The sequence below is a fragment of the Empidonax traillii genome, unplaced genomic scaffold (genome assembly GCF_003031625.1).
Source record: "Empidonax traillii isolate 1590-97213 ecotype Southwest subspecies unplaced genomic scaffold, ASM303162v1 scaffold1341:size140431, whole genome shotgun sequence".
Lineage (NCBI taxonomy): Eukaryota > Metazoa > Chordata > Aves > Passeriformes > Tyrannidae > Empidonax > Empidonax traillii.
This window is the reverse complement of record NW_020956534.1, coordinates 87,902-110,439: the sequence shown is the minus strand read 5'-3', so window position 1 is coordinate 110,439 and position 22,538 is coordinate 87,902. Positions and strand designations below refer to the sequence as shown.

Here is a 22,538-nt window from a genome sequence, read left to right as displayed (position 1 = left end):
ATATTTATTTTTCCCTGTCCAGAAATTAAACATGAGAACTGTTTCTGCCACATAATAAAAGAGAACTTGTATCCAAGTATGAAAACACAACAAAACAAGATATCCATTTTAAAGGGAACAGTGTTACAAATCCACAGCATGTTTTTATTCTGATGTTCTTATATCAGATTATAAAGGAGAAGCCCAATACCATATGCCTTTGAGGAAATAGTGTCTTATTATGCGACTCCCACTCATTGTCATGATAAGGTTCAGGTGTCATTTTTCATTATGATTACAGCCCTGGCAGACTAAAAGGTTTTTGCCTTTTCCGTTCAGTCTTCCCTGACAGCTTTCAGATTGCAAGACGATAATGATTGTAGGCATTCTGGCAGAAAACACCAAGGTTATTCTATATCAATCTTCCCCTCTTGTGTTGTTGGTTTTTTGTTTTTTCTACTGCTCACCCAAGAGCTGCAATCCAGTTGCCTCAAGTTATTATGAGATACCTCTTATATCTTCACTGTACCAGAGATTATTTCAAGATTTTTTAAAAGCATTTCTTGAAGCTTAGTAGCTTTAAGAATACAGCCTTAAAGTTTGTTCAGTTAAGACAAATATTTTAATCCCTTTTAGGTTTCAAAGTGATCAAAGTTTCACTATGCTTATGCTACAATTTCACATTGGGCAGAGACAATACCTCACTATCCACAGTCATGAGAGCTGTTTTAAAAGAGTCTGAGGTATTTTCACTAAACCTTAGATTTCTTTTAAAGGACAGTAAGTATCTTGATTTTCTTAGTAGTCACATGTATTTTCTGCAGAACCCATGTTAAAAGAAACAAAGCTGGTTAACCTGTACTGTTTTACTCTGTTTTTTTGATTTCTTGATTAGATTAATCTCTGCATTGAAACATTTCACATAAATTCACTGTGTAGAGGGCAGCTTTTCTCTACATATTTGCATCATTGACAAGTGAACCAAAACACCTTCATAAGGGTCAGTGGAGCTTTCTGATATACACTCAGACTTAGGAAAGGCTTAGATAGGGGAAAGCATCCTCTCACTTATTCACTCTCTGGCCAAGAAGGCATAAAACACAATCAGAAACCCATTTCAAAAATGCTGGAGCAGACACAGCCGCGGTACAACTCTTGTGTGACAACTTCCTGGGAAGCCAGCCAGACACAGGAGAATGTCCTCCCTTTCTGGGCGTGTTCTCCTCAAGGTATTCCACTACTCATGCTGACAGCAATAGACCAATGGAACAGGCCAGCACAACAGGCAGGACTGCTGCCCTTAAAAATGGGTTTGTCTGGAAAAGGGGGACAGCAACCAGTGAAGTGAGTGATGCCTAAAGGCATCATGAGAAACAGAATTTATATTCTTTGTCATAGTCAAATGCAGAGAAGCAAATCAAGCCAGTGTTTATTAGTCCTAATACAGCCCTTTAAAATAAACATTAAGTGTTTGGTTAATACCAACCAGAGTGATGAATGAAATGCTGCTGTTGAGCCAGCAGCATCACCTTCAATTAGCAAGCTTTTCTCTTGTTAGCTATGAAACAGCTGTATTTATTTGACTGGCATTTTACTAACAGCTCAAACGTTTGAGATTTTTTTCTTGTTTCAGATATTATTATATCTGCTTTGGGTTGAGGGGGAGCTTAATCATCTTAATAACGGAGGCTGGACCCATAGAGCTATGTAGTGGTGAGGAGTACTGCCTCTGCATGACCCTTTTCCCAGGCCACCACTACTTACACTAGAGAAGATAGCAACTGCTTTGATAGGGGAAGCAGCCATTCCCCTTCCTCCTCCAGCACCACAGAACTGAGAAGGAGCATTCCTGGCCCTCCAGCACCCCTCTGCACAGAACCACAGCATCATCAAAGCTGAAAGAGACCTTCAAAATCATCTAGTCCAACCATCAACCTAGCACCATCCAAACCACCCACAAACCATATGCCCAAGTGCCACATCCAGACACTCCTTACACTTCCAGAGACAGTGACTCCACCACCTCCCTGAGCAACCTACTCCAATGCCAAAACAGTCTTTCAGTAAAAATTTTTTTCTAATATTTAATCTGAATTTCCCTAGATGCAACTTCAAGCCATTTCCTCTCATCTTTTCACTTGAGACATGACAGAAGAGACTGACCTCCACCTCACTACAACTTCCTTCCAGGTAGTCGTAGGGAGCAAGGAGGCTCTTCCCTGAGGCTCCCCTTCTCCAGGTTAAACATCTCCAGCTCCCTCAGCTGCTCCTCATAAGATTTGTGCTCCAGACCCTTCACCAGCTTTGTTCCTCTTCTCTGGACATGCTCCAGCACCTCAATGTCTTTCTTCTTGTAAGGGGACCAGAACCGTACATAGGACTTGAGGTGTGGCCTCACCAGTGCTGAGTACAATGGGACGATCACTTCTCTAGTCCTGCTGGCCACACTATTCTTCATACAGGTCAAGATGTCATTGGCCTTCTTGGCCATCTGGGCACACTGCTGGCTCATATCCAGTCAGCTGTCAAACAGCACCCCCAAGTCCCTTTCTGCTGAGGAGGTCTCAAGCCACTCTTCCCCAAGCCTATATCAATGCACGGGATTGTTGTGACACAAGTGCAGAACCTGGCACTTTGCCTTTTTGAATCTCGTGCAGCTGTCCACAGCCCATCAATCCAGCCTGTCTAGATCCCTCTGCAGAGCCTTCCTATCCTTCGTCAGATCAGCACTCGCACCTAATTTGTTGTCATCTCTGAACTTACTGAGGATGTACTCAATCCTCTTGTCCAAGATAGAGATGTTAAACAGAACTTACCCCAATACTGAGCACTTGGGAACACACTAGTGACAGGTCTCCAACTGAATTTAGTTCCATTCTCTACCACTCTATGGCCATCCAGACAGCTTTTAACCTAGTGAAGACTGCACCTGTCAAAGCCATAAAAAGCCTCAATTTATCTAAGAGAATGCTGCGGATGATGGATTCAAAGGCTTTACTGAAGTCTAGATACTCAACAACCACAGCCTTTCCCTCATCTACTAAGAGGTCACCTTCTCATAAAAGGAGATCTAGTTGCTCAAGCAGGACCTGCTTTCATAAGCACACAGTGGCTGGGCCTGACCTAGTTGTCTTGCCTGTGCTCTGTGATGGCACTCATGATAATCTATCTGCTCCACAACCTTCCCTATTACCGAAGCTAGGCTGAAAGGCCTGAAGTTGCCCAGATCATCCTTCCGACTGTTCTTGAAGACAGGTGTTACATTTCCTAATTACCAGTCAGCTGGGATTTCTCTAGTTAACCACAACTGCTAGTAAATGATTGAAAGGGACTTGACAAGCTTTCTTGCCAGGTCTCTCACTACTCTCAGGTGCATCCTATCCGGGCCCACAGACTTCTAGGTGTCTAACTGGCAGAGCAGGTCACCACTCCCTCTTGGATTATGGGGGCTTCACTCAGCTTCCATTGCTAACTCCCAGCTCTGGGAGTTGTACTTTGCAATTAAACCTCACGTCCTCGCTGCAGACCTCACCACGCTCTAGGCAGGTCCCCTTCATCAACTTGTCATGCAGCTGTTCAGTTCTGCCATCCCTGACATGAAAGTTCACACTAGCTTTGTACCAGCATTTCCTGGTTATAGTTCAAACACTTCACTAGGCAGGTCTGCTGCTTTTTGCCAAGAACATTTTGGTACATAAACAGCATAGGGCTCAGGATGATGGTTATAGACTCATTCAAAACAGCTGGAAACTTCAAATGATTGGTTGACAACTTGGATCTTTAAGATTCAATAGCAAAAAGGGGTATTTTTAATATTAGGTCATGCAGCCAAAAAACTGGTTACATCATAAAAATATAATCCTTTTAAATCACAGCTCAGTGGAGACAGTTACATGCCAATTAACCTAATAATTTGAAGCTCATGGGAAGGTAGGCATGTGTATATAATCTGCATTAGACCTTAACCAATACCTTTGAAGAAGCACAAAGTTTTAGTCATTCAAATGTTTAAGAAATGTGAAGTAGGGTAAGATTAGTTTCTGCTTGGTGCTGGTACTAGACTACACAGAGGAAACAGAACTGTGTGAAACTACAGAAAGCAAGATGAGGCAGGGCAGTGGAAGTACCTTAGCGTTTTAGCTGAGAAATAGTCTGCTACCTTATGAAATCTGACATGGTCAAAACTGGAACCACTACATAACAGAATGTACCTCAAAAGGAAAAGCAGTTAAACCTCTATCTATTAAACCTCTTTCTTTTTTTTTTTTTTTTAAAGATGCCTTTGAAGTGAAACACTTCACATGATGGCTGTGTGGTTGTGAGTCTTGCATCACCGCGGTTTGATTGCTTCCAATTATTTGTCTTTAACTTTGGAAAAAGAAGATGCACTGCCAACAGCCAAAAGTAAACAGTACTTATCCATACATAATTCATCCATACCTTAAATCATGAGTTTTGCTCCACAAAACATAAACTGTTCAGGGTCAGTGCAGGATTACCCAATCAGAAACACAGTAAATAAAGCCGTTACAATAGGAAGAAAATTGGGCATTTAGAATATGTTTGTTTCTCTTTAGTAACACAAATATGAAATAAACAAATGAATTAAACAGCTCTCATGCATGATTTGCAGCAGAAAATGTTAACTGCTTGAATGACAAAGTTAAACTAAGCTTACAAAGGCCCCTAGGACAAAACAGTAGCTGACTCATTAGTAGGCTATGAAATTAGAAAACAACCTTCAGTTCACATTTAAGGAAGGGTTTTAAGAGTTGTGGTTTGGTGGTTTGTGTTTTTTTTGTTAAGTAAGTTGATTGACTATGCAGGGGACCTGCATCAAGACATTTAAATTTAGTAAGATTTTTTAATGTTCTAAGCTTGACCTAGACTGTAGACCACCAGAGTTACAACACAATGATTAGCAGAGTTTAGGCCCTGGATGCAAAGCACTGGATTTTGGTTTTGTGTTGTGGGGAGGAAGGGGCATGTCCAAACATAGAATTCAAAATCTGTCCTCATAGAGGCCGTGCAAACTAATTTAGACTCTTCTTGTGCCATTGACTAAACCCTAGACAATAAAAATTAAAACCTTTCAGATGCTTATTAACTCAGTGCTATCAAAACCCAAAATATTCTAGAATTAAAAATTGTAATGAGAAGCATCTGAAATGTAGAATTGTCAGGAAGGACAAAAATGGGAGTGAAATGCTGATCTTATTTCACCAATAGAAATCTACAGTAATTTTAATGCAATGGATGCATTCTACTGGATTCCAGCTCGGTAAAATGAGATCAGCACCAAGGAAAACTAAATATTCAACAATTAAAAGCTATGCTATTTAGAAAAAATAGAAAAGGGAGACTTTCAGGGTTTCAGTAGATTGAGAATGAATCTTCAGTCAAGTTAGTAGATTGTATTACTGTTACAGTTTATGAGGCACTGTCATTTCCAAACTATAGTTTCCCCACTCAAATTATCCCTTTGTATGAAAGGAACTATTACAACTGTAAGAACTTAAAAAAAACATATTGTCTTAAAGAAAAGGAGAAACTTAAACAAACCAAAATGAAATGTAAACAAAATTAGTGGTCTGATTCAAAGCCACAAAATTATAGCAACCCAGTAAAGTCTGAAAGTCTGAAAATCCAGCTTGGCATTGTATCTCTCACTGAAACTTGTGAGCTATTTACTTATTTTTATTGGGTTTTTGTTTCTTTTCCTTCACAAAAGATAAGGGTACTTCAAATTAAAAAATACTGTGTGAGCAAAATGACATTTCCATAATATTTGAAAAAATCATTTCAATTACTTTTCAAATTTAGTTCTGGGTGATGAAAATTATACTACAGGAAAAACAGATAAATTCCCAGGTTAAGTACGAATACAAAAATCTTAAACCATATAAAGGATTATCCAAAGTTCATCCAGCCCTCACACTTAGAGGAGCCTAAAACAGAGACTTTTTGCATTCAGTGCATACTTTTTAAATAAGAAGATTTACCCACGAGGCAAATTATCTGAGTAGTCTGGCACTGTCTCAGTATGCTATCATGTCTTGCTCTCCTACATATCAAAGTCCTTTCCTTCCAGGTTGCTTAGAGCAGAGGACAGACTACGAACAGGTTGCCTACCCACTGTATCCAGACTGGGCTGCATGTAACCCAGGGGAGGCACAGTTGAAGTGCAGGAAGAAAATATTTTTTTGCATTATTAATAGATTAAATTTTAAAAATATTAGTTGTGGTTATTTCATCTTTTTTTAATTTCTGTATTTGTATATGTTTTACAATGTACTTAATTTATTATTACAGTAGTACTTATATATAATTTACCAATAAATATACACCTATTGAGAATATGTGTTTAAAAATATTTTACTGATTATTAAAAAGCAGTGAATACATTTAATGCTTGAAAATACCTTTACCCACAGACCCAGCCTGAAAAATTAGAGTTTAAGAAACTGATACTTCTTAAGCCTGGCTGAATTTGGCCTATCACCACTCCTGATTTTAGGAAAATACAGGGGCACCTACACCTCATTCCATCATATTATACGTTTAGCTTAACTAGTCTTCATGCTATATGCTTCTAAATGCTCTTGATCAGCTTGTGTATAAAGATGATTACTCAAACAAATAATCCAAAAGTATGAAAAAAAATATTCAAGACTCTTTACATAATATGTCAGTTCATCACAGGGCTCCCATTTTGCTGTATAACACAGAGGAGAACAAAAGGTCAAAATACGAATGTTTGAAAACTCTGAGTATGAGAAAAGTAAAAAACCCTTCCATTTCCCTAGTATGTGACATTCTCTAGACTCCCTTTTGAATTCATTTTCAATATCTTGCAATAACTAGTTTCTGAGAACCACAAGTAACCTCAGAAAAATGCTTTGGCTTTAAAAAAAAGAACTAGAAATCTAATGGGAAGAACTATTATTGTGTAACTTCCAACCCAAACTAAGAGATACAGGTGGCTTGGATCATCCTTACAAGCATCAGATTAGCCTTCAGTTTCAGATGGTTATATTAGTTTAGCCTTGGGATGTGAAGACATATTCCTAGCTCAGTTTAAATCAGTGGGAATTTTGCTGTAGACCCCAAGGGGCCCTTACCTTCCACAGTTTTGCCTTAACAAGATATCAGCACTTGCCAAAAACTGTATGGTGATTTATTTGCAAATTATTGCTAAAAATATTAGGCTTAACATTCAAATTTTCAGGTGCTATAAATCAGTGTAGCTCCAGAACTATGCCAATTTAACCTACTTGAGGATCTACCAATGGGATTTACCCCATTTAAGATCATTCATAGCAGCAAAGTGATTAATTTTAAAATCTTCCTCATTTTACATGGCAGGCAGTCACAGCGGTTTCACCCACGGCTACTGCATTTTTGCGGCTATAATCTTCAAAACAAGTAAACCCATCCTTTCAAAAATGTATTATTCCTTAAAAATAAGTATCCAATTAACCTACTTTTTTCTTTATTCCGTCCTGGCACCACTGAGAAATTATATGCTATATATTTGCAAATGCAAACATGCCTTTGCAAGACTGCTTACAACATAGAAACTTTGAGTTACACTGGTTCATTTCTGCTAAAAAGTTGATTCATATTAGCTTTTAGCACAAGTTTGTATTGCTTATTATCAACTAGGCATACGTGTGCAAGATCATCTTTCAACCCCCTTTTTTCAAAAAGCTCTCTAAAGTAAATTCAAGTCATTTTTACTTGATGCAGTACTTGCATGATAAGAGAGAAATTTGCCACTTGAGGACTTAGACATTTGGGCTTAGAAAGAGAGAAAGGAAAAGAAAACCGGAATTGCAACTGGGAAGTAGCCTCTTCCCCTTGTTGCTTCTATAGGTGTATATTTATTTCACATTACTCCAGGGTAGAAGAAGGAGGTTCTTCTAGCTAGCCTATGAGTATTTAAGAAATGTTAGGAAATTTTAGTATTTGCCTTATTTTAGAATAATACAAAGCATTTGAAAGTCAAAGATTAAGCAATGTAAGATGAGGGAGAGCAAATCCATGTCGTACATATGAGCTTGCATTGCTGTAGTGACTTGTTGGACTAAAGCTCAAATAATGCAAGATAACATAATGTAAAAAAAATTAAATCAGAATATCACTGCCTAACTTAATGAAAATTAATTATCAGGTAGGAGTTTACAGCACTAAAAATTCTTGTTAATTGTTTCACTGTATCTTGATTTTGGATAAATATTAATTACTGTACTGTATAAAAGCATTAGCAATCTAGATACAAAATAGATATGTGAAATTTTAAAAATCTTCACCTGCACCTCCTCTCTCTAGGATTCCATCTAGCAAATGTTTTTCAAATTTTTAGCAAAAGGTAGGAGTGTCCAGAAAGTGATATCTTTTACTACAAAACTTGTTTCTTCAACTTCTGCTCTGCTATAATATCTTCTGAGTCAAGTTCTTTTTACTCAGAAAAAAAACACATAAAATAAAGTAATTATCCAAGCCTATAACTATGCAAGTGCTGTGTGAAATAAATTGTTGAAGATGGTTAACTTTCCATTGGTTTCCATGGAGCAAGGATTGTAAAATAGCATAAAATAATTTGGGTTGGAAGGAACCCTTGAAGATCATCTTGTCCAACCTCCCTATAATGAGCAGGGCATCTTCACCTAGATCAGGCTGCTCCAGCCTGACCATGAATGTCTCCAGGGATGGGGCATCCAACACCTATCTGGGCAATCTGTTCCAGTGTTTCACTTCCCTCATCATAAAATACTTCCTTATATCTAATCTGAACCACCCTCTTTTAGTTTAAAATCATTACCCCTTTTCCTATCACAAGATGCTCTGCTAAAAAGTTTGGTTTCATCTTACTTATAAGCCCTTTTCAAGTATTGAAAGGCTGCAATAAGGTCCAAAATATTTCCCAAATTGTCCCTGAAATACCTGCTAACTTCCATGGAATTACAACAGCAGTAACTTCAGTAAGCAAGTATTGATGGGCAAAATAATGGAAAAACATCATCACTCTGACTGTCACCAAAGATACATTTGCCAATAAGTTTCGCATATCTGAGGATTTATGTGGTACATATACTGCTGAACTCTATGATCAGCTAAACAACAAAACTGCAAGTCAGGAACACTCCATCCCCGTTTTTTTTTTTTTTTTTTTTTGTAAAGGAAGAGCAATGAAGAAAATTTGTTAAGAGATGTGAAACTCTAGCTTCAGTGTGAATTTTTAGTGTAAATCACCTTTTTCTTTCTTAGTATATGCACATGTTCAGTATCTTCAGTGATATGTCAAGATGCTGAGTTAGTTCCTCACTCATTCGACCCTATCTCCCACTGTCTTTCTCTTAGAGTAATCAAGCTCTACCTAAAATAGTAACCAGATTTTTTGCCCATTTCTGTTCCATTAGAAGGCTCTTGCCTCACTGCTTTAGTAGCTGGAAACCTCTTTACAGGTCCCAGGTGAAATGTACTTAGGGCAGTTCATACCTATTTTTCTTGCACTAAAGTCATCACTGAGGAAAACAATTTCTCTTTCTTATGATCTCAAAGGAAAAAAATCACCTTCAGACTTTGTCTTGTTTGTCTAAATGAAGCAAATGCTAGTTGCCTTCTCTCATAAAGAAGCTGCTTTCCTGGACATATTAGTGCTAGCTTTCTCCTGTGTTCCCATTTTCCTGAACACAGATGACTAGAATTGTACCCACAGGTCTAAATAAGATCCAAAAAATGTAACAGAGATATCTAAAATGGCATGAATGTATGGCATGAATGTTTCCTTGTCTATCTTATCTATCCTGTTATGCGCTCTCTGTACCATTGTACCTTGATAGATATGGTTTTGGGTCACATTTGCCGTTTTTACTGCCACATTACTTGGATGGTTTACATTTAATCCTTTGATTAACCTCTCTCTATGTAGAACACAGTATATCTGGTTTGGGGTTTTTTACACCTTGTATAATTAAATTTATTTCATGGTAGAGATTATTAATGTGTGCTTCATTCAATATGCATTTCAATACTGATGTGCATGTTTAGTTAAGAAGTATTATCTAAATATTTCTCTGAGTGGCTAAACTGAAATATTTTTTGTGATACGAAAGGTCTTTTATTATTTGTATCATTTATTTTATTACTTGGTTGTTTCTGGTTCTTTACAACAGCTGACAGTGACTCATAATTCCCTCATGACATGTGCAATATCACTAAACCTGCTACACCTCAAGTTATTTGAACAAACTAAAAGGCCATTTCAAAAATTAAGAAATTCTACTGACTTCTGTGTAGGTCAACTATCCAGAGGTAAGATCTCTCACATGCTTATAAAAAGTGTGAAAAAATGAAAACTCTAATAAACAAAAAGTTTTAGAGAAGAACAAAAAAATATTATTCTGAGGTAAACTGACAAGGATACTCTCAGCAAGAAGTAAGATGATACATCTTTTTGACTCAGTTGAAGACAGAGGCCAATTTCCTATACATTTTGCTAGAACAAGGATTATGAATTGTGGTCCAAGTTATTCTAGATGTATTTGCTGATTTCCCTAGTATGACAATAGCAAGGAATAGTTCCAGTAAATGTAGCTGCCATTAAACTAGAGAAAAATGAGCCTTACTTTCTCTAACAACATCCCAAGACCCATATTGACACACATTGCTCCAAAGTTAAAGACTTCAGTCAGTGGCAAATAAATATAGTGATATCAATCTAGTGATATCTACACATTGTTTTGATATCAGATAAGAAATTAGTTTTTAATTTGCTGCAGTGAATAAACAAAGTATTGAGTGCACAAAGCTAAATTGATTTCACTGACCTTGAAGCTGGCGTCCTTTGTACAAATCTTTTGTTTTTGTTGGGTGAGCTCTGGCACCATTATCACATTTAGGTTGTTCATACCTAAAGAACAAACAGGAAGAGAATAAAACCGGTCAAGGTTAATTTGATTCAGAATGAATTTATTTCCAATTTTGTAGTCCAAACAGAACTCGTACCTTCTTATATTCAAGGAATAATCCTGTTTTTCACTCAGAAGGGCAATGCAAACTGATCTGCCTATTTTTCATTTACCTCAAATAAACCACTACATCTTTATTCTCCTGGGGTTGATGTCAAACTAAAAAAATATTATGTATTCGAAAGGCCATTCTACAGGGCAGAAAACTAAGCAACTGTTATAAATTAATTTACAATAAAAAATTCTTTTGAAAAATACGCCAAAGAAGAAAATCAAAAAAATGTAAGGCTGTCCCCCTACCTAACCTACAAAACCAAAAAGACATAAACAATATGACAAATAGTATTCATGCTGGGAAACACCAGAGAAACAACTTCAAAATCACAGCAAGGCAGGTACTCTATTTAGATAGTGCTGCAGCTCTAAAACCATGTGCTTAAGTATCTCCTAAAAAAAACCAAACAAACAAACAAAAAAAAAACCCAAAAAAAAACAACAAAAAACAAACAAACAAACAAACAAACAAACAAAAAAAAAACCACCCAGGAATTTAAGTAAGGACTAGCCATGAAGAGCTAACATTCTGACCAAGAGCAAAGAACTGAAAGGATTTCTACCAGAAGGGAATTTGCCTGGAACTGCTTAAATGAATTGAGAAAAAGACTCACATGCTACTGGAATATTCTGGCTCTTCTATGCTTACTGAGTTTACTTAAAGCCACTTTGTTCATTGAACTGGTAACAAGAAACTGTGCCATTTGTACGTCCAATAAACATAGACTTATGCAACACCACTAGAAATATCTTGTATGCAAGACAGGGGGACATGGGAGCACCTGGTGTCGAATTTCACCTTTTTTTATGTCTCTCCATCACTGCATGGCAGACTTCACTCAGATCAGCACAATCTCTTCCTGAGAAATTTTACTGTCATATTCTCCTATTGTAGCTGGAAGTTGCAGCATTTAGCATGCAGCATTCCAGACAAAGTTTCAATTCTCAGATAAACAAACTTAATAATACGAATTATGCCCACGTACATGTGTGTGCACGTACATACCTGTTCACTGAATCTAGATTCTTCCATTTTTTATATAACCAAAATTCTCCTATTCTAAGTCTATCAAAATGTCATTTACTGAGTGGCACACTGAAATGTCTAATTAATATATACTAATCTAAAATTTTGGAATATCATATTCTTTCTAAAAACATTAAACGGTAACTATGTCTTGGGTCCAGGCCATACTGTTCCTAAGATCAATGCCTAAATATTTTGATCTTAATTATCAGGCAATAAGAAACCCCAATATTATTTTCCCTTTGAGGACTTTATATATTTCTACATCATCTGATGAAACTGACCACTGTTTCATCAAGTTTTGTTTGCTGCAAGAAGATACAGTGCTGTTTTCAGGGACATGGGAGAGCTAGAAACTCTTTTTCCCCTCAAGAATGGCAGGAATAGAAGGTGCTTTGATAGCATGGATTGGATTCAGATACCTGATGGATGACCACTTCAATCCACCAAGAAAACAGTGAAAGGGAAATTAGTGAGCAATACTCACTAATGCAGTACCTGGCAAACAGCCTGGTCCCCAATTAATCTGATACCTGACTGCATTCCCCCCATCCTCTTCCATTAGTGTTGCTGCTCTGTGCCTACATTTTATTTTTTGACCTCTACTCTTCTACCTTTTTGGTTTATATTTTTGTTAAATACATTTGTAGTTCATAATATACAAACTAAATTTATTAAGGATCAACCGGTGTTAAATACTTCAGTGTCAAAGGTCTACATTTAACTCTTTAAAGCAACTGAAGAAAGAAAATGGGTCATTAGAAATTTACCATACAGGAATGGTCATGGTAAAAACAGATAAGAAAAACAGACTTGCCTCAGTTTTCACAGAGAAAGAATGGGAAAGGGATAGCATGTCAGAATGGAACACTGTCAGGTTAAAAATAATGTAGTCAAAAGACATCCCAAGTTACTCTTTTGAATTTTAAAGGGGAAAGAATCCCTACAAGTGAATGTATATCTAGAATTGGCAACGGCTTATGAAGGGTGGTTTGTACCTCTGATCAGTCTGCTGGGAAGCATTGAGATTTACTGAGGTGTAAAAGTAGTACAGGCTAGAGGCTTTCACAGGGATTCTACAGTGAAAGCAGCCATATGAAACAGATGATTTATGATCTTTTTTTAAGTTTAGAGAATCTTGTGCAAGTGGATTGGGGATTACTTTTCATATGGCTCTAATTGCTAAAAAGTCCCATATGAGAACACAGCCTCATGGCCCCCACTGAACAAAAAAGGCTGAGGATCATGACGTGATATCCAAGAGGTATTGGGAGCCAGCTGGTGAGGACCATACTGATAAGACTTTTGGGAGGATGGTTGTTTTTACCCTTTAAATGCATTACCTTCTTTTAATTAAATAGATGTTTCCCCTAGCTTCTCATAAAATCCAGACTTATACCACAACGTCACCTATTTCTTTTGAGTTTTGTTTTAACTCTGGGATAAGATTGTTTTTTTCTGAAAAATAATTATTTTTCTTTTTTTTTTTCAGATGACAGTGTGTTAGAAGGTGAATGAGTATTAATAAGTTCCCATCATTTTGGGGGTCATATTTAAGGGGACTAACTTTATTTGTTGTTGTATTCAGAGCCTTATGATTTCACAAATATCCTCATGAATACATTCAAAAGAAAAAACATGCAAAATGTTAAACTATTCCAGCAACAGCTTCCCAGATCTGTCTTTCACTCTTGTCCCTTAGTGATTTAATCCATAGTTGCAGAACAGAGATTTCAGTAAGCTATGCATCCTTATTGTTACCAGGAATATTTATGCTATCAGTTCCTGTGGCACCATTTTAACATCTTTTAATTTCTACTTTGCAGTGAAAAACTGAGAGATAGTATACTCAATTTTGCAAAAGCCCCTGGTTCTTTAAACTAGAAAAGACTCACATGTTCACTCTTTCCATTCTTTAAAAAAGAATTGCAAAAAGACACCTGAATAATCCTCCTCATATTCTGATCGCCCTTTACTTCCCTCTGCCAGAGAAAAACAGTTTAATTTTATCAATACAGAAAAAAAAAATAGTAATTTATGGGATTCCTGCCCACGTAAATCTTTCTCAGAAATGAGGTCTAGACATTCCTCTTAAACTCCCGGCAGTAATTCCACCTGCTTGTTTACCAAGACTGTAGATTCCTAAATACACCAGTCATTCTTTATTTAGTATTAAATTCCTAAAACTGAGTACTCTACTTACCCATCTGTGCTCAGAAATGTCCTCTCCGGGGATATTACTAAATATTACTTCCTCAGCGCTTCATTGAGAACTGCCCGTAAGTCCAATAAAGCTGAACAAATTAGGAACGGTCAAGACCACAGCAGCTGATCTTTTTAGTATCAGTCATCAATCAGAGCACTTTTGCATCTGAACCAAATGTAGGGAGTGGTTGAATCCAATTTTCCAGCCTTCCAGCTTTGGAGACATGCAGCACAGTGAAAACACTCCTGCTGCCTCTTCTCCCACAGTTAAGTGACTGTGTAGTTGCCAAACATAGGAGGCCAGCAGACCAAACAGGAAAAAAAGAAGACAGAGACTGATTCAAGGTCCATAGGGAATTCATCAAGAGGTTGGGAAGACCTAGAATTCCAGTCTCTATGGCAGTAGGAGCCAAAATGGCACATAGTGCATTCACACTGTACATATGAATAGGAAAGTGAGCTGCTTGATTTTCAAGTATCACCACCTCCAGTTTCATAAATAGTTCATCCTCGATGTGCAGGATGTGGCAGGAAGCCTGCACAGATGAACAAAGAGCACCTAATTCAATTCAGATTTAAAAAGGAAGCATGCAAAGGGTAGAAATAGGGTCAGGTGATGCAGGAGGTGATAGAGACACTGTCCAAGTGTTCAGGGAAAGGCTAGGAAAGCTAAAGCCCTTTGGAGACAAATCTAATAAGGAGCACAAAGGGCAATGAGAAGGACTTCTTACGTATGTATCAGCAGCAAAAAGAAGACTAAGGAAGTGTGGGCCTGCTGCTGGGTGGGACAGGAGAGCTTGTAACAAAGGACATAGAGAAGGAAGAAGTAGTTAATGCCACCTTCTCCTTGGTCTTTATTTTTAAGACCAGTCTTCAGGAATTCCAGGTCCCTGAGACCAATAGTTAAGTCCAGAGCAAGGAAGATTTACCCTGAGTTGAGAAGGGGTTATTTGAACAAACTGGGCATACACATGGGACCTGATGGGATGCACCCACCATTGCTGAGGGAGCCAGCTGATGTCATTGTGGGTCAGTCTCTATATCTGAAAGGTTGTACTGACTGCATAAGGGGACTGGAAGAAAGTAAATGTCACTTCCGGCTTCAAGAAGGAAAAGGAGAAGCCAAATAACAAACCAGCCAGGCTTACCTCAGTTCCTCAGAAGGTGATAAAGCAGATTTTCCTAGAAGCTATTTCAAAATATATGATGGAGAAGAAGATAGTGATTGAGAGCAATCAGCACAGAACTGTGAAGAGGAAATCATACTTGGCCAGCACTGCAGCTTTCTACAATTCTCTAACTTGCTCAGTGGATAAGATGAGAAGGGCAGATATTATTTATCTTAATCTTAGCAAGGCTTTTGACACTGTCTCTGATCACATTCTCATAGATAAACTAATGAAGAACGTGCTAGATAAACGAACAGGAAGGTGTGTTGAAAACTAGCTGAACAATCAGCCTCAAATAGTTGGTATCAGCAGCAAAATTTCAGCTGGAAGCCAGTCACCAGTGAGTCCCCCAAACCTCACAGAGGCAATATTCATTAACCTCTTCATTAATGACCAGGATGCTGGGACACAGAAAAACTTTAGCAATTTGCAGATGATACATAATTGGGACTAGTACTGATACACAAGACAGTTGTGCTGCCATTTAGAGGAACTTCAACAGGCTGCAGAAATGGGCTGGCAGGAATCTCATGAACTTCAAAAAAAGCAAATGCAAAAGTCTTGCACCTGGAGAAGACTAGTCCCCTGCATCAGGTATGGGATGAGGCAAACCAGCTGGAAAGCGAATTTGAAGCAAGAACCTGGGATTTCTGATGGATGCTAAGCTGAGTATGAGGCAGCAATGTGCAGCAAGTGCAGCAAAGAAGGCCAACACCCTTCAGGGCTACATTAGAAAGAGTACTGCCATTAGGTCAAGGGAGGTGATCCTTCCCCTCTCATTCACACTGAGAGAAGGAGACATATCTGCAATTCTGTGTCCAGCTCTGCACACTCCAAACAAGGTAGATGTGGACATACTGGAAGGGATTCTAGCAAAGGGCCATGAATATGATCAAGGGACTGGAACATTTGACATAATAAGGAAAGGGTACTAATACTGATTGCCCTGGATAAGTGACGGCTCAGAGAGGATCTTATTATTCTCTATAAATACCCAAAGAGAGGAAAATCAAGAAAAGGAAGTCAGACTCTTCTTGTTGATGTCCAGTGGCAAGAATTAAGGCAATGGGCACAAAATGAAACACAGGAAATTTTGTGTAATTGTAAGGAAAAAAATTTTTTTAACTATAATAATGATCAAACACTAAAACAGGCTGGCCAGAGAGGCTGTGAATTTTCCATCCTTAGAGATATTCAGAACCAACTGGACATAATCCTGAGCAATCTACTCCAGATGACATTGCTTTGAGTAGAGGGGTTGGACCAGAGGATCTCCAGAGATCCCTGCCTATCTCAGCTACTCTGTGACTCTATAATACAACGATACTAATACAAATTACCAAAAACAAACAAACAAAACTTAAAAGAAAAACAAAACAAAACAAAACCAACAACAAAAGCCCAGCTGCCGCAGCCCGGTGAAAGGAGAGACAACGGCAGCACAAGGGGTTCTTGCTCTGTCGTAGGTGTTTATTAACACAGGGACATGTGAGGGTACAGAGTCAAGGGCACTGTCCCTGACTGAGGGGAGAGCTAACCCTTATATAGGGTTCGGGGTGGAAGGATCTGGAAATTGGGAGGAGCATGGGACTGAACAACCAATGGGCATTCAGCAGTATGCATAACTTAACTAGGAGCCAATAACATGGAAGGAGGGAAATGGCAGGACCGCCCACACTGCGGCAAATCCTGGCCAATGAGGGAGAGGGAAACCTTGACCAATCAGGGAGGAGAAAATTCATGAGGGGACTAACATGTTCATACATGTCCAAATATAATATAACAAATATAACTGGGGTACAAACATTAAAAAGCATGCATTAACAGATAACATTATAAACATTAGTCAAACGACTATGGAACATTCTATTCATTTACGAATCAGGCCAAAACTGCCTGCAAACGTCCATGTTATTAGGTAAGAGTCCTTTTAGTATTTTTCATATATCGCACGCCATTTCTTGTATTCCTCTTGCTTCTTTCGTTTGTCCTCCGCACCCAGCAATTGACAAAACCCAACAAAACTAAAACCACAGCGGAAGTCTCATTGCTTTATGAGCACAATTTGGACTCAAATTAAGGAACAAGAAATAAAATTAATTAAACTATAATTCAAAGAAGGATCAACACTAAAAGGAAGAAACAGTGTAAAAACCTAGGAATGAAGAACAGAGCAGGAGCGTAAAATGGAGACTCTGGAATCTCTAGAGGACATCTCTAGATCCTAACATAATATGTTTTCTGATCCTACAGTTTCAGGAGCAAATTTGTACTATTTTGTTTTGACAATTTATGGACCTCTACTTGCCAGAAACAGCAGATCAACAGTAACTTTAAGTCATAGAATTATAGAATCCTTAAGGTTGGAAAAGACATCTAGGTTCATTAAGTCCGCTTCAGATGGTACTGTAATTGTCATGGTCTAGACTATGGTATAAACAGCTAGCAGTAAATCAGCACTTGAAGAATATGTGAAAAAACCCTCCCCAATAACATAATATTTTACAGTAAATGGCTTATAATGTGTGTTTCTTTCACAAACCTTATGTAAATGATAAAAAATGATTTTTCTTAAGCTTGAAAAGAGTTATGATCGCATCAAGATACCCATATTGCCTGCCAGTTTTGTATGAGTTTCTATAGCATTTCTACAAGGGCCAAACCACAATAACCAACCTAAATAACATCCTTTGGAACCTTATATGTGCCTTGCCTACAGCTGCTCTATGTGGCTCACAGTGCTTTACCATGTATATGGCTCAACTGAGATGACTGAACTCCAAGCTTCTATTAATAACACACTAAAATGATATTTCCTCTCTATGAGTTCCTGAGCAGTTGTTCCATCAGAGCCTGTCATATGAAATAGTTTAAGGGGTTGCTGGAAAAGGAACTGAACGTTTCTGAGATTGGAAGTGGTTTCTGTCACTGATTATCTTACTTGGTTCTTTTATATTCAGGCTGAGTGTGAGATTTCCTCTGGGATTATTCATTATCTGCTCCAAGCCTTGGCTTCACAGCACAAAATAGAAGTAAAGAGGAGGACTAGGAGAGAAAACTGCCTGTGACATTGCAGTGAAAGAGTCCATGGCCATCTGGCCTTAACTTTTGATGTCTCTTAAAATATTTCACTTTATAGTGGAAAAAAACCTATATGACATAATTCCACCATCAGTAGAAACCCACATGTTAGTACATGGACACTAAAGCATCTTTTCACTGCAACTTTTGAGCGCAAATGTGTAGTTCCTTACCTTGTTGATGTACCAGGGATGGGACGTCCCGTATCCACCAGAACACACCAGCAGTAGCCTGTGGAAGGATGGCACTGCACTGGTTTGTAGAGGCCACCCTGAGCACACTCTGGAATGAACACATTGTCTTTCTGGGGCTGTTTAGCTTCCTCCAGGGCTGACTGAAGTTCTTGATCACATGACGATGCTTTTGGATAGAAAAGAAGAAGTACTGAAGAAGCTGGACTGGAAGGGTCTACTAGATTTATTAAACAGTTTTTATATCTTTGATTACATATAAGGATTGTGTTTGAAGAGTCTTGTTACAGCTCGTTGGTTTAGGCTGCGTTAGAAGCTTTAGTTTCCTTTTCATGCAGCTGTTTCATACTATAGTCCTAATAATATCTTGAACACTCTCTTTCCTATAGGTGATCTATGGATAAACAAATACTTTCTCTGTGACCTTAAAAAATCCTCCTCCACTTCACAGTCCCTAAACTACTGATTGTTTTCAGAGGGAACAGTAAAAATCCAGCATCTTAGGATTTCTTAAATAGATTGTTCATCAAGAAATTAATTTAGATTTTTATATTCTGCTCTTTCTTTCCAGTTTTGGAGCAACCTCTTAACACAGTGACAATTCTTCCACATTCTTTGCTGGTGATTCTGGTACTGGCAATGTGTCATTTGCTCTGGAGAGCAAAGACCCACAAGAAAATGTAATACATTTTTATCTCATATTATCAATATGACCTAGATCTTTCTGAAGGTGCAAAAAACTTATGTATCTATGCATTCCCAGCCTTTTTATGAAACTATGAGGCAGCAGTGAAAGAGCAGAAACCACAGGGCCTAAGAACATCTGTCAGTTTGCAGCAGTCATTAAAATAACACCTCTGCTGAGGATTTTTGGTCACTGGTACATGTGACCATGTAAAGATAATGAGACAGACTATTTAGTCAAGCCATTATTTCTCCAGGGATTTTAGAGTCAGTCTCTTATCATGTGAAATTTAGATTGTTAATAATACAGCTTCTGTATATTTTTCAAACTATCCAGTGGGACAAAAAACCCTGACATATTTGAAAAAAAAGAATGTTAAGCACTCTACAAACACACAAATTACTCACAAGGAAATTTCAAGTTCTAGAATTTCATGTCCAGAATCAATGAAACTTCTGTCACGGGGGAAAAGGCTGTAGGAAGTTAAACACCTTCATATTTTAAATGGTACCTAATTCCATCTATACAATGTTCTGGTTTACAAAACAGTATGTTTTGTTCCAATCCATGTAAAAAGTTTAAAAATTAAGAATATGACTTGCTAACTTGATTATAAGGCACAGACAGACATGGTTGGCTGATTTTTTTTACTCTTTTTTTTCACATAGTATTTGAACAGGACATTTATATAAGTTGATTGATTTTATATGTTTTTGTCTTGGTCAATCCACTGACATAAACAGAGACTGAGTAGCTCTCAAAGTGCCAATGTTTAGATAATAAACTGTACTTAGAGAATCAGTATACTTGGGAGAGAAATGCTCCTTTAAAAAAGGTAAATAGGTAATTATTTGCACATTGAAATCTTTACAGAAATAGCTATGGTATCACAAATTAGAAATCTGTCACCAACATCCATCCTCTCAGAGTAGCCAAAATAAATCCTTCGCTCAGTGAATCTGGATTATGAAGATTATCAAGTAACAAGGTATGACAACCCTGGAAAACACATAATTTAACTTAGTTGTTAACTTTTTTTGTTTTGTATATAATCAAGTAAAAAAGAGTAAACTGAGTGAAGCAGCTGCAGTGAGAGGGAGGAAATCATTACTCGTCTTTGAACTCCACTCAATTAATTTCTCTTTCATACTGATAAACCTTGGGACCACACCATTAGCTACTGTGACCTTCTTTTGTTTTACAACCTTGTAACCAGCAACACAATCTGGCAGAAGTGCAGGTATTTTTATCTCTCCCAAACCCAGAGGATCAGTATGTTTTCACGCTTCCAGCTTTGTTTAGAAAATACATTGGCGTATAAAGACTACATAGTCAGGTTATCCAGGCAGACAAAATGTAGCAGAACGGAGAGGGTGTGAAGGAAAATTCCCTGTGCAGAAGCAGATGTTGACTGTTTCAGCTGTGAACATAAGATACACTGCCTAATTTCTGTGAAGCCCTAACCTCTACCAACTGAAACAAGCAGCAGAGGACTGCACAGCTGACTGATGGGCCAGTGCAGTCTCCTGCATTGTGGTGATTTAGGAGCTAATGTAAAGGACTTACATAACTGGTCTTTACTGATGGACTTGTTGAGGCAAGGTTTTCTACAAGCTGCTGTTCAAGCGAGAAATTTGTATCTTTTGTGCTAGGTCAGGTTTGTTCTGGTCCTTTTTCTCCCTTATGTCTAGTTTTAAATCTCAGAAGTACAGAAGAGCAGCATTATGGGAAACGTCACAGGAGGGCTGCAAAAGTGACTTAAGGTTTTAGAAGGGACAGTCACAAGACTGGTTGTACTTAGCATTTCAAGTGAGACTGGAAGCAGAGCAGAGAGTGACAGTAATCTAAGGAAAGTTTAAAGATAAAAAGGAAGGACTTTCACCTTCTTGGAACTTCTAATTTCTTAGCCTTCCCCTACAGATAGGAAACTGAAACAAGAAAAGGAACTTATTATTGGGCCTAAATTAGTAGTCAGATAAAATCTAGACTATTTTTGACAAATTAGAAAAAAAAAAATTAAGATGATGGGTACCATGCCTGTCAGTTCTCTATTAGCCAAATGACTAAGTCTTATTACAAATCTGCTGAACGCAGTTCATTCACTTTATTCAACAAAAGTGTACAATAGCTTATAATTTTTCTCCCTTATACAATGGCTAATTAACTTCAGATCAGCTACCAGACAATGTGCCTTGTGGCTGCCCAAGAGACCAATTTCTGAAGTCTAATGGTTTTGTACACTTTTCACATGACCATTTGTGCCACCATTACTGTTTCTTTATTTGTTTTCCCCACTAGAACACTGTTGCTACCTCAAAGAAAACTGCTCTAAAGTGCTTATCTATAATCCTGTCTGCTAGAGCCAGAATATTAGTTCTCTGTGTAATTTCCGCTCTGAGGGAACCATTCATTCCCTTTCAAACTTCGTTCAATTATTTACAACAGGAGTAGTGGAAAGATGGAATTGTAATCCTGTGGTGCTAAGAGCTCTTATCACAAGAACTACCATATCGCTGAAAATAATTGACTTTGTAATGTCAGAGGAGTCATGGTCAACAAATGTTCATTTCCCAGGAAAACCAGCGATAAATGTCATTAACTTAGAAAATGCCTGACAGTTTGTCCAAACAATCTGATGACAACTATGAACTGGAATCATAACAGATGGATGCCAGAAGTTCATAAAGTGAACAGTATGGAAAAAGACCTGTGCTACAAAAAAAGTAGCATAAGTACCTGACTTATTAAAATGCATCAACTTTCTAAGGCATGTATTACTACAATAACATTCCCTTTGGGAACAGAAAAGCACGGACACCCCAGCTTCTTCTTTTCAAGGAATGTGTTTACACTATTTTTATTTCATTCAGTTCCTTCAGTTTTGTCTTATTGGAAAAAAAAAAAAAGAAAAAAGAAAAAAAAAGTTTTCCAAGCATCTTAGTGAAAAAAATAGTTAGAAATGGCTGACAAATCCTTTCTGCATAGTCTACCATGTTAGTCAGCCATATTGTAACTCAGCTGGGATAATTTATTTCAGGTTAATAAACATTTCTGCAGTTTCTACCTAAAACTATGTTTTATTTTAGATTCATAAAAATTGGGGATTAAACATAGACATTTCAATCATGTAAGAAAGTATACCTTTTTGCTCTGTTTTACACCAAGAGCCTTTGA

The 22,538-nt window shown here is 37.7% G+C and overlaps 1 protein-coding gene across 1 annotated transcript in view; it reads right to left on the bottom strand.

The window, feature by feature from the left end:
• Positions 1-22,538, bottom strand: part of SMOC2 (SPARC related modular calcium binding 2) — a 104,382-nt gene that overhangs the window by 26,870 nt on the left and 54,974 nt on the right. The window contains exons 8-9 of the mRNA XM_027906686.1: positions 18,662-18,848; positions 10,812-10,894 (exon numbers count right to left, since the gene is read on the bottom strand). Of these exons, the coding sequence (XP_027762487.1) occupies positions 10,812-10,894; positions 18,662-18,848 (270 nt within the window). The remainder of the gene's footprint in view (positions 1-10,811; positions 10,895-18,661; positions 18,849-22,538) is intronic.